At 37.5% G+C, this 12,206-nt stretch overlaps 1 protein-coding gene across 6 annotated transcripts in view; it reads right to left on the bottom strand.

Annotated features, from left to right (window-relative positions):
• Window positions 1-12,206, bottom strand: part of LOC104153258 (contactin-3) — a 251,764-nt gene that overhangs the window by 89,514 nt on the left and 150,044 nt on the right. For 5 of the 6 annotated variants that reach the window (XM_068960388.1, XM_068960387.1, XM_068960391.1 and 2 more), the window contains one exon: window positions 4,346-4,479. In XM_068960388.1, the coding sequence (XP_068816489.1) occupies window positions 4,346-4,406 (61 nt within the window). In that variant the 5' untranslated portion in view covers window positions 4,407-4,479. Of the gene's footprint in view, window positions 1-4,345; window positions 4,480-5,354; window positions 5,575-12,206 lie in introns of those variants that run through there. The other variant, XM_009689063.2, reaches the window with a different exon arrangement.

Raw genomic sequence — 12,206 nt, 5'->3', positions numbered from 1 at the left:
TGCTGTGAAAGGATGGGTGAGCAAACGAGCAGTGCAACACTTGCACCAGCTGAGGCTGAGCGAGAGGGCACTCCCCCTTGGAGCTTACTCCTCTTCAGTTTAGCAGTACAATAAACTACAGCAGAAAATGAAGCCAAAATTAAAAGGAGCAGTAAGGACAGTCGGCTGTCACACAAACTGCAGAGAAGCAGTTTGCACATTCATTAAATAGGTGTTTACCTCATTTATTTACTTTAGACACCATATTTTTCAATCACTGCATAGGAATGCATCCTAGCATTTATTTTTATCTTCTTAGAATTCTGGAAGTGAAGGAACTGCTATCAAGTTCACCAAGAGATTAAGTGAATTCTTCTGGGTTACTCAAAAGCAAAAAATCCTATACTATTACAGATCGTATAGTCAGGGAAGGTCATAACATATCTGGAATCAACTCAAGACTTCATCACAGATCATCATTTAGTTGCACGCTTTACTCTTGTTTCTTTACATATTCCATTAATCTCATCTTTGAGCTTGCTCTTCAGAGTAATTTTAACGTAATCATGATAAAGCACATGTTTTAAAATTCCTTCCTAGCAAGGTGGATGCTCTTCTCACTGGTTTGAAACTTCATGTACGTTTTAAGTGCTACATAATCATGTTTCACTCCCTAAGGTAAACGGCCCAAGTAAACAAAAAGATAGCAGGATCATTAGTTATGCAGATATAAGCATACATTAAAACAAAAACAAACCCACCCCAAAGGCTCCCCCCCACCCTTCCACTAGATATTCTCACACCCCCACTTTGATAAACTGGCAAGATTCACAAAGAATAAACCAAAAGCAATTCAATATAGGACACTGCAATAGGGGAACTAGTCTGAAATAAGTTTATCTGCAAGGACTCAGAGAACGTCAGGGATTTTAAGCTAAGATCAACAACATCTCCATTTCTGTAGAAGTGATGTTATCACATAACATTAAACTGCAGACAAGACTTGAAAGAATTGTCTTTTGTTTATAAGCAGACCATAAGAAAAATGGTTTTCCATAGAAAGACAGAATACCGGCTGATCTATCTTAATGACAGTTTAAAATAATGTTCTCAAAACTTCTTAATAGCTTACTTTATGTTGACAGTATGCTTTTATTAAAATGGGACCTGAAACAAACTAATGCACAGGATTTTACAGAGTTCCACTGTTCCCAACAGTCTACTAATAATTTTCATGCTATTTAAATAAACCAGTAACGTGTGTACACATGAGATCTTTAGCTATGGTTTTGAGCGAGACGGGTTAGACGGCTAGGATTGTTCAGACTGTTTAAACAAATCACACCTGGCTCAAACTCATGTCTGCAAATGCTGCCCGTAACTACAAATGCCAGTTGCAATGACAGCAATCTAGCAACGTTGTCAGGTATATCAATGGGTGGTCAAGGCTTCTAAGCTGTCCTGCTCTATCAAACCATCTGGCTTTCAGCAATGTAAAAAGTAGCTTTTTGCTTGACTTCTTGCTGCTCCTCCAACCTACCAACTTCCCATTGCTACTGAACTGATGTTTGGGATATACTCTGACTTAAGAGAGATGAACTGAAACAGATTCAAAGGGCTAGGAGGATGAATGGGAAAAGAGGACATAATCTTATAAGAAATTTTAATAACTTCAAAACATTGGCAACTCTTTCATTGTTAACACAATGATCATTGCAAGGTAAATATTCTACTAACTGAGTAATTAGTACAAACATTTTTCCATTACTTCTGCTATCATTTTCCAATTCCACAATATTTAATACAAACTTTGCTAATATATTGTTTCAAAGATGTCAATTGGTAAGTTTTTACATTGCAGCTAACATCATCCCTTTCATCGTCCCTCTTACTGCAGTTCTATTTGCATAGAACCACACATTTATTTCCAGATTTTTTTCAGAAGTCATTTGGTATGTCTGGACTTAACGTAGTTTAGCAGAAGGAACCTTCCCGTTCATCTTGAATCTTTAAGATTATCATTTTTCATAAGCAGCAAAAACTTGCTTTCATCTAAGTTGCTTTTAGAGATGATCCAAAAGAACTGAGATGACGTGAAATAAAAATGTAAGAAAGATTAAAGGATGGAAAGTTCATTCAACAGATGAATTTAAAAAAAACGTACATGAATATCCTTCTAAAAGGGAGGAGGATGTATTTCTTCATATGAACCTCTACCAAGGTCAAAGCGATCCGAGTGAAGCACTAAGGGCATCACACAAGTACTCCTATAGATGTTGCAGCTCACAGTCAAAGTACGTTTGCAAGCACTCATTTCCAAGTCTCCAGCTGGTTATGCCTACAGCTTTCTGCATCTTACTATTGACTGTGAAAACTCTAAAGTATTTAAGAGTTACCCTGTCCTCCTAGGTCTGAATATTACCTCATCTATTACCCTAAATGCTTTTTCCATTAACTAAGTTTTTGTTTTGTTTCATTTTAATTCAACACATTGATCCAGAATCTTCTGGAGGCTCCACAATTAAAAATAGATACAACTTTAGTAAGAGTAAAATGCCTATCATTTTCCAGTATAACCTATTTAGTTCACGCTATCTCTGAACGAAATACTGTTTTCTAGCCTTCCCCTCTTACACTACTTGTATCTCATTTGTTAGGATTCAAAGGTTAAATTTTAAATTGTATAAATGTTACCAAAAACTACAGGAAGATAAGGTTATGCAAGACTAACCTATCAACTGAAGAGTTTATAGGAAAATTTCAACAAACTAAGAACAAGACTTTGCTGATTTCAAAGTATCAATAGCCATCTAACGCCACCACAGCCATGACCGTTATGATATCATTCATTCTACTACAAATAATATGCATGATACCAGTAACCAATACATTTATTGCACAAAAATTATTCATGCACTTCAGTAAGGTACTGTAGTGTAAATAAAAGAGAAACAAGATCCAGCAGATAAAAACCAGCAACAAGACATTCTGGAAAAAAATCTTTAGATAGAATCCAACACTGAATTTGTTAGCTATCTAGTTTCTTCACAGTATCTTTCGCTACCTCAAATAATCAATTAAAATTTAAACTAAGGTAAACGTTTTTAATTCACACTGAGTATTTCTTCTTTGAATAACAACTGTACTAAGTAGTATAGCAAAATTCTAAAGTTACATAAGAGGCATTCAGAAGCGCATACATGCATTCTGCAATGATATGTCCTTCTGCTGACATTTATAACATCACATTTTGCTAATTCAGACGCTGCAGGTGCAAATTGGCCCTACAAGTAATTCTCTGGTGACAACAAAGACTGAATAGTCCCGCAACATGGCAGTAGGCATTACAGAAACTGAACTTTCATCCTTAAAGTCATTTTAAAACTACAAACACATTTTTCAACTTGAGGTATTTCCAGATGCAACCCAAAGAAATTGCACAACCCTAACTGGTACAGTCCCACTTTTTAGCTAACCGTGACGCTCACAACTTCACCTTCTTTTCTAGGGCTTGACTGCTGTTGTATGCATTTACTGCTAAAATAGAAGAGCAAGAAGTACACGAACGGTACTGAGGACTGCCACACAACGCTACCTACAATCCTTTTGAAGGAAAGCAACTCCCTGCCACGCTTGCCCTTATCGCTTTCGGTTTTCTATGGGCCGAAATGGAATCAGACTTTCACATGGCTTAAAGATTCAGCAGGACTCACCAGGCCTACAGAAAACACATAATCAGTAGAAAGACAATATCGACTCAAAGGAATAGAAAAACGCTAAAGGGAGCTTTGCCCCCATCACTTTAAAGCAGAGAAAAACAAAAACGCTCAACTATGCGCGCATCTCTTATTGTTGTTTTAATGTCAGAAGTTCCAAGGTACCTTTCTGAAAGCAGCCCATAAACCAGAAAATAGTAACGCAGAAGAAAGAATTTGCTTTCTTAAGTCTCTTAGGATTTTCTTTTTATTCAGACAGATGTTTGAACTTGTTAGGCATCACAAGTTCCAAACATTGAGAAATAACTAGGTGTTATCTGGCAGAGCGGAAAAAATAAACCTGTGAACTGCTGAATCGGTGCAATGACGATAGTGCTATTTCTCATGAATAAACTCATTTCAAAATAAAGTTTTGGCAAAAGCTGGAGCGATCACCCTTTGTAGAAGCTCTGTACATGAGAAGTTATTTTAATCACTCCCTGTTAATATCTGAAACCTCTGTATTGCATGTTTGTCTTCTGAAGAACTCTACTTAGCACCTGCATTTTAGAATATGTACAGTTTTACTCTTCAAGTGCAGCTCGACTCTGGAATTCAGAGACTTGTGTGCAATTCTAAACTGGAAGTTAGAAACCATCATATATTGTTACCTCCAAGACAGCCAACAAGTGATAGCAGGAATAGCTGTTTCCACAGCAGCAGCATCTTCATTTGCCAAAATTTAGTAATTTTGGTTCAGCCTCAGATGAATTGTACCTTTAGTCTTCCAAGAGAAAGGGTTAGCCTGTTAAAAGAACAGATACACAAGAATCACCACAGGATTCACACTAAGAACTAGGTTCCTTATAAATGCTGTTTTTAAATGAGAATGACAGGCCGACCTCGTGAAATTCCTCTTTCTTTCTTTGATGGAATTCTGAACAGAAGAGTACAGATCACATTTCACGTGTACAGTCTGTTAGAAATTATATATTTCAGCAGGAGCACAGCTAATGGGTAAGCTGCTTTTATGGTTAGCCTGCTTCCCCCCACCCCAATCTGCGATACTTTTATTTTCATGAAACAGTAGTTTTAAAAGATGAGAGAGTACACGAGGTGCAATCATACATTCTAAAGGATGCCGGAAGCGTAATACATTAGCATTGAAAAGGCACAGTTTTTTCAGTATTTCTCTGTATCCACACTTTTGTTACAAGAACAGGTTATATTCCACTTGCTTTGTATACACTATTCTAGCAACAGTCTGAACGATAAAGCATTTGCCATGGTTAGCCTGAGTATGTTTTTTTTTTTTAAATCTTTACAAGTCTTTTTATTTAAGTTCTGAGACTACTGTGGCCTTTATGCTTTATATATGTCACGTCCATAACATTCTTTTTCTTCAAAAGAAGGGTAGCTAGGCAAAATTTAAGGTCCTGCAATGTACAGATCAGATTAGACCAAATGGCTCTTCCTGGCATTAAAGTCTATGGATCATTGCACAGAAACATGAAGGTCAAAAAAGCAGCCATTCATTTTGAGGAGGCAATTCAAGATGGCTGGATGTGGTTTTCCAGTTTATTTCACATTACAGTTAAAATTGTCAGTATTTCTGAAGATCAGGTGCCTGAATTTCAAGCCAAGAACCCCAAAAAAGAGATTACGCAGAAGACCACCTACAATATATTTCCTCGTCTCCCTAGGTGACTTGGCAGAAGTCATCTGTTTCCCAGGAAAACATTGCATGACCCTTGCTGCATCTTTTCCTCTGTCCGTAATTCTCCAACTCACGCAGAGTATACTATCAACTTCTGTAGCAAGGCACACGGGGACTCTATTGACAGTGTCCTCCACAGTGGCATAGGTATTTTCTTCAAAAACGTTTCTATACGTTTCTAAAAAAGAAACTAAACAAAAACATTCTCAAATTCCTATCAGGTAATAGGTACTGATCACATAAATTTGCAAGTTCCTGTGTGATTAACCTCATGGGTCTGAGCCATGAAAGAGAATGAAAAGCACAATCCCTACAAGTGGATCATACTCGGGGAGGATCAATAGTAAGAAAACAGTTTGACATTTTGCCAGTGAATTTCACAGGTATCTGCTGCTAGCAAAGCAAAGCAGGTACAAGAGCACAGTTTACTTTAGAGGGTACAGCAATTCCAAAGTTGCGAAAAACGAGGAAAAAAAAAAACCCACCATCAAGTTACGTTGTCTGTATCAGATGGTCTCAAGTAAAGTCAAGAACCATGCCCAGTTCTCATAGACCAAGATCTGAATAAGCAGCTTAAGAAGCAGCAGCTAAAACGGTAGTGATTTCTGAAAGCAGTCATGTAAGTATAATGACTTCTGATAACTTCACATAAAAAAACACCATTGGTCTGGCAACATTACAACTCTTTACTGCAGCTGAAAAAGTCCAAAATCAGACGTACATACCAAGGAGATCACATAAGCAAAGAAAGATAATATATCTGTTCTGCTTAATATTTGTAGGCTTGAGAACTTTCTCTTTTTTTTAAAGAGAAAATAGAAATTGTGTTTCCAAAGGCTATCTCCCCTAACGAACGTTTTCCAGGGGGCAATCACGTACTTTAGAGGATGGAACAATAAAACACCAGCCATAGGTACAAGCCTCAGTCACACTGCTTGAGGACTTACTGCTCTGACAGATAGCTAATTTGCCGTGATTGTCAAACACCATCCTGTATTCAATTTACACAAGGGAAGGCATGTTTGATAATGTATTGAAATGTACTCATAATAGAAAGGATGTGCATAGAATCTGAAATGCAGAACAGGCAACAACTGAAACAGGCTTACTTGACTTAGAGCAATCTCCAGCAGAAAAGAGCAAGGGGCTCTGGTTCTGCTTAAGTTCTATTCATGTGACAGCTGCATGACATGAACTTTTTGTTTATTTACTTTCTTACTTTCCCTTCAAGAGCCAAAACCCTGGAGTGGTTGCGTGGCAAGAGAGCTTACCTGACATTTGCTCTTTCTCAGTGACAGATTTCTGACCATTTCCTAGACTGCCACGAGAAATGAACACCTTGAAAATCCTAGGTACTTGCATTTTGCATGTTGCTTCTGTAGTATCATCTGTAAGGAGTTTATCAAATGGAATAAATAATTTCTGCACGCTGGCACTGTAATACAACTGGGAAACTACTAGCACAAGCTCTGGTGCTGTAGTTGTACTGTACGTTTACTGAGGGCTTTCCAAAGATAATCATGTTCCTTATCCTACTTTCCTTCTAGTCAACAGGTACACTCTCTGAAAGGGCTAAAGGAAGTTCAAGCTTTTCAACAATCTGCATGATCAGACAATAAGTCTGATAAGAAGTAGATATGAATTACTTCTGGTGGAGGTATTTTACAAATGAAATATTAAAAAGCTACACAGACAAAAGTATGCAATTGTGCAAGCCATAAGAAGAAACAAACAAACAAAAAATAGAGAGTTAGGAAAGGCAAAAGAGAAAACAATGAAGCAAAAGGATGAAAAATATCATGGCTAGAGATGAAAACGGTTAGAAGGAAGAGGAGAGGCAGAGAAAGAGCGAGGAGAAGCTAGGAAGCTGGAAGACGCTGACGTTAAGTCAAAAGTAACCAGAACACGTAAAATACCATCAGCGACAGGAAAAAGAGGGAAGGTCTTTGAGAACTGACAGAAGTTACTATGAATTTGGTATGTAAAAGACCAGAAAGTCCACATAGTTAATAAACTGTGAGGAAGCAGAAAGAGAGTAAGCAGTCAATGGAAGAAAATAGAGATGTAATTAGGACAGAATACAAAATTTGATACTTCTAGATGTGAAGATCATGAGCTTGCCCACCTATTTACCCCCAAAACGCCAGAAACTCCAGTAGGATTGCTCTAGGAAAAACAAGGCGGAACGTGATGCTAATCTTAAGATTATTAAATAGTTAACGTCAAATAGAATAGCAGCTTCTCACGGATTATTACACTTGCTTGGACCAAAAAAAAAAAAAAAAAGTGGAGCAGTTAACAAGCTGAGAAACTCCAGCTTCAGTAATCAGTCACATCAGTTGAGTTAATGCCATATTAGCAATAGGCATAGGAATGTTTCTGGACTGCCTGAGTTTTGGACTGTAGTGCTAAATTCCTCCTAAGCATCACTGCCCTAGATCACTGAGACGTAGACTATAGGTATGTTTGCCCTGAAAAGCGAGGATGATCGGAAAGAGGAGAGTGCAAAACTCCAAGAATAGCGTATACAACTTCATGTCCTTCACTATGTCACAAACCGTTGGTTTGTAGAGAAGCGTATGACGGGAGAGTCCCAAAATAGGCAGCTAGGTGGAAGGACTCCCTATTGTGCATTTGTTCTGCCTGCCAAGTCTGTTTTTGCAAGTTTACAGAGGGCTCAATGTTACATGAATCCTGATCTCCAGAACTCATCCTCCTGCCTAGAGAGCAGAACCAGAGAAGGACAGGCCAGAAAGTGCCCAAACTTGCATACTCCTCAAGATAGCAAATTAGTTTTTAGTCTTCCCTTCTTAAATGATGTTTCATCTATGCTTGAGTGCTTCTTCTCAGAATCAGTCACCTTCTAAAACTAAGGAATATAAAACGTTATGATTTCTCCTTTCAAATTTGATCAGGGTATTTAACATTATGATATTCACCTTTAGCACAGCAAGGGGGCAAGACAATCCCAACAGAAGTATCTACCAATAGTCAGCATATATGCAATAAATAATCAGTCAATCCTGATCTAGGTCACTTAACGCCAGTGGGTTTTCTTTTTTTTTAAGCTTACAGTTAGGAAAAGTGATGCAAAAGCTTAATTCATTAAATTTTTTTCTTTAATTTTTCTGAGCAAAGCAGAGCATGATAGATGCCATTCCAGGTTACAAGAAATCCCCAGTATTTTGGTGGAGGCTAAAAAATTGAAAAGTTTTACATGTAGGTTTAAAGTCATAGAAAGGACATCCCAACCTCTGCCTGAATTATCTTTTTAATGGAACTTTAATACCTGAAAGAGAATACTCATTACCAACTGGCTAATCTTGTAAGTTTTGTTTTTTTTTTTTTAAAAACATGTTTCATTTTCCATTTTTGTAAGACTTTGTTAATCTAGTATCCATTTGTGGATATCTAAAATTTCATTTCCACATTCTCATACCTATAAGCGTTCAAAGTCAGTTTTAAGCCAGATAAACATATCTTCATACTTATAAATCAGATTTTACAAATGAACTTGCAAATTCATATGTGCACCCATTTAACACCAAAAAGACACCATACTATAAAATTCTGGAAGTTCCTCCTCAGTTCAAAGTCAAACAACAGCTTTCCCAGTTTGAAAAAATATGGCCAAATAATGTGTTCTCTGCCAACGCACCAGTGCGCCAGGTGTACAGAGTCACAAAGCACGAGATCTAGCAGCCTAACACCTAACAAAATAGATCAGGTCTTTTCAGGCAAAGCCCTGCTTTTATAAAGCCACTGTAACCAACTGATAAGGAAGATGAGGTATCCACTGCAGAACACAGCTCTAACTGCCAAAGCAAACCCTATAGCGCATGGTTCAAGCTCCAGATCATCTTTCTTATTCACCAAGAGCGACAGCCTGCTGACAAGCAGGCAGAGACATCTAGCCACTATGAGCCTGTGCCAGGAAGAGAAAGAGGAGCCACAGGGAAGGAGACATGTCTGTGCAACTCTTAAACAGGATCTGCAATTTCAGCCAGCCTTCTGCGCAGATGTATGCTAAAGCATGCCAACTACCATCCAATACACTGGATAGTAGTAAAGCTCAGTTTTAACGGTACTAACTACTGCCATCATAAAACCCCAGGAACTTATTCCAAAAAATTAAGATCACCATCATGTGATAACAAGTAAAGTTCATGAAATCAGAAATGTAGGTGTGAGCTACTCTTCCTAGTATGCATACTCTAATTATCTAGCACATGAAAGTAGTCTGCATCAAAACTATTCACTCATAAAGCAAGGGTTCTAAATCAGAGGATAAAGTTGAGCTTCTTAGTCATCTTCAAAGCTTATACTCAGATGACCCAGTCTTTTGGGATCACCCAACTTCAGAAAGAAGAGGGGAAAAGAATATGGAAAAAAAAAACCAATTCCTTACTGTTTGATTGCTTTATTTCCAACATATCACATCTTGCAAAACAAAAGCAGTGTAATATTAACAGCAATGCATAATTTTACATTCAAAAGCAAAGAGGCACATCCACAAAGGTATTTCAGTGCTTCTGCATAATCTCGGGCACTTCAATGGAAATTCAGCACTTTGCATATAAAGGCCAAAGAGAATAAAGACAAGCAGCGCCTCCTGTGGTTGGAAGTGACGCTAAAGAAAGAGAAGAATAACAGCCACATAATGCGTGAAACAACACAGAAATATGTTTTTTTTTTTTAAATGAAAAGGCTGCCTCACAGTAGATATGGCACTGAAAACAGAAGAAACTGAAAATATTACTTCAAAACAGTAAGAATGCAAGTCTGAAGTAGCAAGAACACACAGCGGGGGGGGAGGGGAGATAGGGAGATATTTTATCATACATTTAATTGAATTTCAGAAGAGCCAAGTAAATTCATGAGTTAAAAAGTACATTGCAAATGACCACAGGATAGTGAGAACAAGCTGCGTTCCAGGACAGTACACATCTGTAAGAGTTTCAAACTGATTTTCCTTCCTTCCTTCAAAATTACCTTTCTAAAACCTCTATGCTTTCAGATCATACAAAACAGCAAATGAAGAACAAGACTGTTTGAAAAAGTCTGGGAAAAATTTTATTCAGTAACACTGATTTTTACTACCAGAGTCAAGTGTAAAAGTAGTAGTTTCGCAAAGGTGAGATTTTTGTGTGTACATATGTGCATCTGCACACACCTCAGACCTGGTTCAAGAAGCTTTCATTTTGAGCTGGGGAAGTTTGTAGAGTCATCGAGTCTAAACTAATCAGAAATTCCTGGAACTCAGGAGAGTTACAGAGCCCAAGAACTGATTTTTCTATGTTGATAACAAACCACAAAAGAGAAAATAGAGGTACTGACACTAGAGGTCAGCATATCTTTGCAAAGGTAAGAAATTACTAGAAACTGATCTTGATAAATTACGAGATTAACACTCTAGTTAGCCATCTACACAGGGCAACATAAAAATGAGATGCAGCAATTGCTGTAACATAGCCATCAGGAATTTCAAACACTCCCTATTTTTATAAAGGAAGCTATTTTCAAAAATGGACTCCAGTATGATCTAGCCAGAAGAACTAAAAAGTCGGAAAATACGCATTCCTCTCAAAAATAAAGTTACTAGTTGTGGGAAAAATTACCTAACATGCTTCGTGTCAATGAAGAAAACCAATCTTCCGCATCACTGAAGCAAGCCTCTTTGTCTTCTTTGTCTTTTTGTTCATATTCTAAGACTGAGGGGAACAAATTCCACAATGAAAACAATTTATTTTGTCTTTGGAAGAGTAAATACGATGTTATCATATACCTTCAGAAAAAATGTTTTTCAAAAGATGCTACAACCCTTGATTTCTGAAAAAGCAGAAGAAATATAATTAAAAATGCTGCAAGAAAACCTTTAAAAAAAAATCCCCATAATTTATCAAGCTAGTCCCTTCTGTACTAAGTCCTAATCTCTCAGCTCTGTTTCAATACCAAGATAGCCTGGCTCTCTGAGATCAGTCTCCATAGTGACAAATTCAAGTGTGAAATGTATATGAAAATACTAAGTCAATGCAGATCCATCCAATGCCAGAGTTAACCAGAGAAAATTTTTGTTTTTTTAAAATCTATTTGCATGGAGATTTCTGCACCTAAGGTCTAGAGTTCATTCCCTAGGTTTCAGTGTCTGATATATGGAAGGCATACACATCTACTCTGGGAAAAGTAGAACGTTTTTGAAGATGAGGGCACTTGCAGACCAAAGTATTTTAAGGGATAAGCCAGATCCATGCCAGCTGATGAAAATCTGTGTATGCATTTTCCACACTGGTGTGCTCAATGAAGATCCCACTAGGCAGGGTTTTCCCCTCCCAACTTCTTTACTTCATACCATATCTCTATTCCTCTCTCCAAAAAGATCCTTCTCATCAGTGTCGAGGCAAGTTAATTGCTAACTTGTTCTTCAGTCACTTGACTGCTGGGCTACTGCTGAAGAGCTGCACAACAAACTGGCTTTAAAGAGTCCAGTATACTCAGTTGTTTTAGTGTTTTTTTAATCAATCAATCCTTCTGGCAGTTTCTAGGATTCACCAAATCTTCTTTTCCATATCCAGTAGGAGTACATTCTGATTAGTTCCACCAACACAGACGTTGTGTCAGCTCATAAGATTAGCCTAACTTATATTTATGAATTCTCAAAAGGAATTTCTGTCACTCAGAGTGGAAAACATACATTAACTGTTTCCCTTTGACATCATCCATCTGCAAACGTGCAAATCTAGAGATAAAGGTATCTGAGTAATTTAATATCAGGGATCAGAAAGGCTTTGAAATAAAATAAAATACAGCGCAGGTAC

The sequence above is a fragment of the Struthio camelus genome, chromosome 14, assembly GCF_040807025.1.
Source record: "Struthio camelus isolate bStrCam1 chromosome 14, bStrCam1.hap1, whole genome shotgun sequence".
Taxonomy (NCBI): Eukaryota; Metazoa; Chordata; class Aves; order Struthioniformes; family Struthionidae; genus Struthio; species Struthio camelus.
The sequence above is the reverse complement of the archived record's forward strand: the minus strand, read 5'-3'. Positions and strand labels throughout refer to the sequence as shown.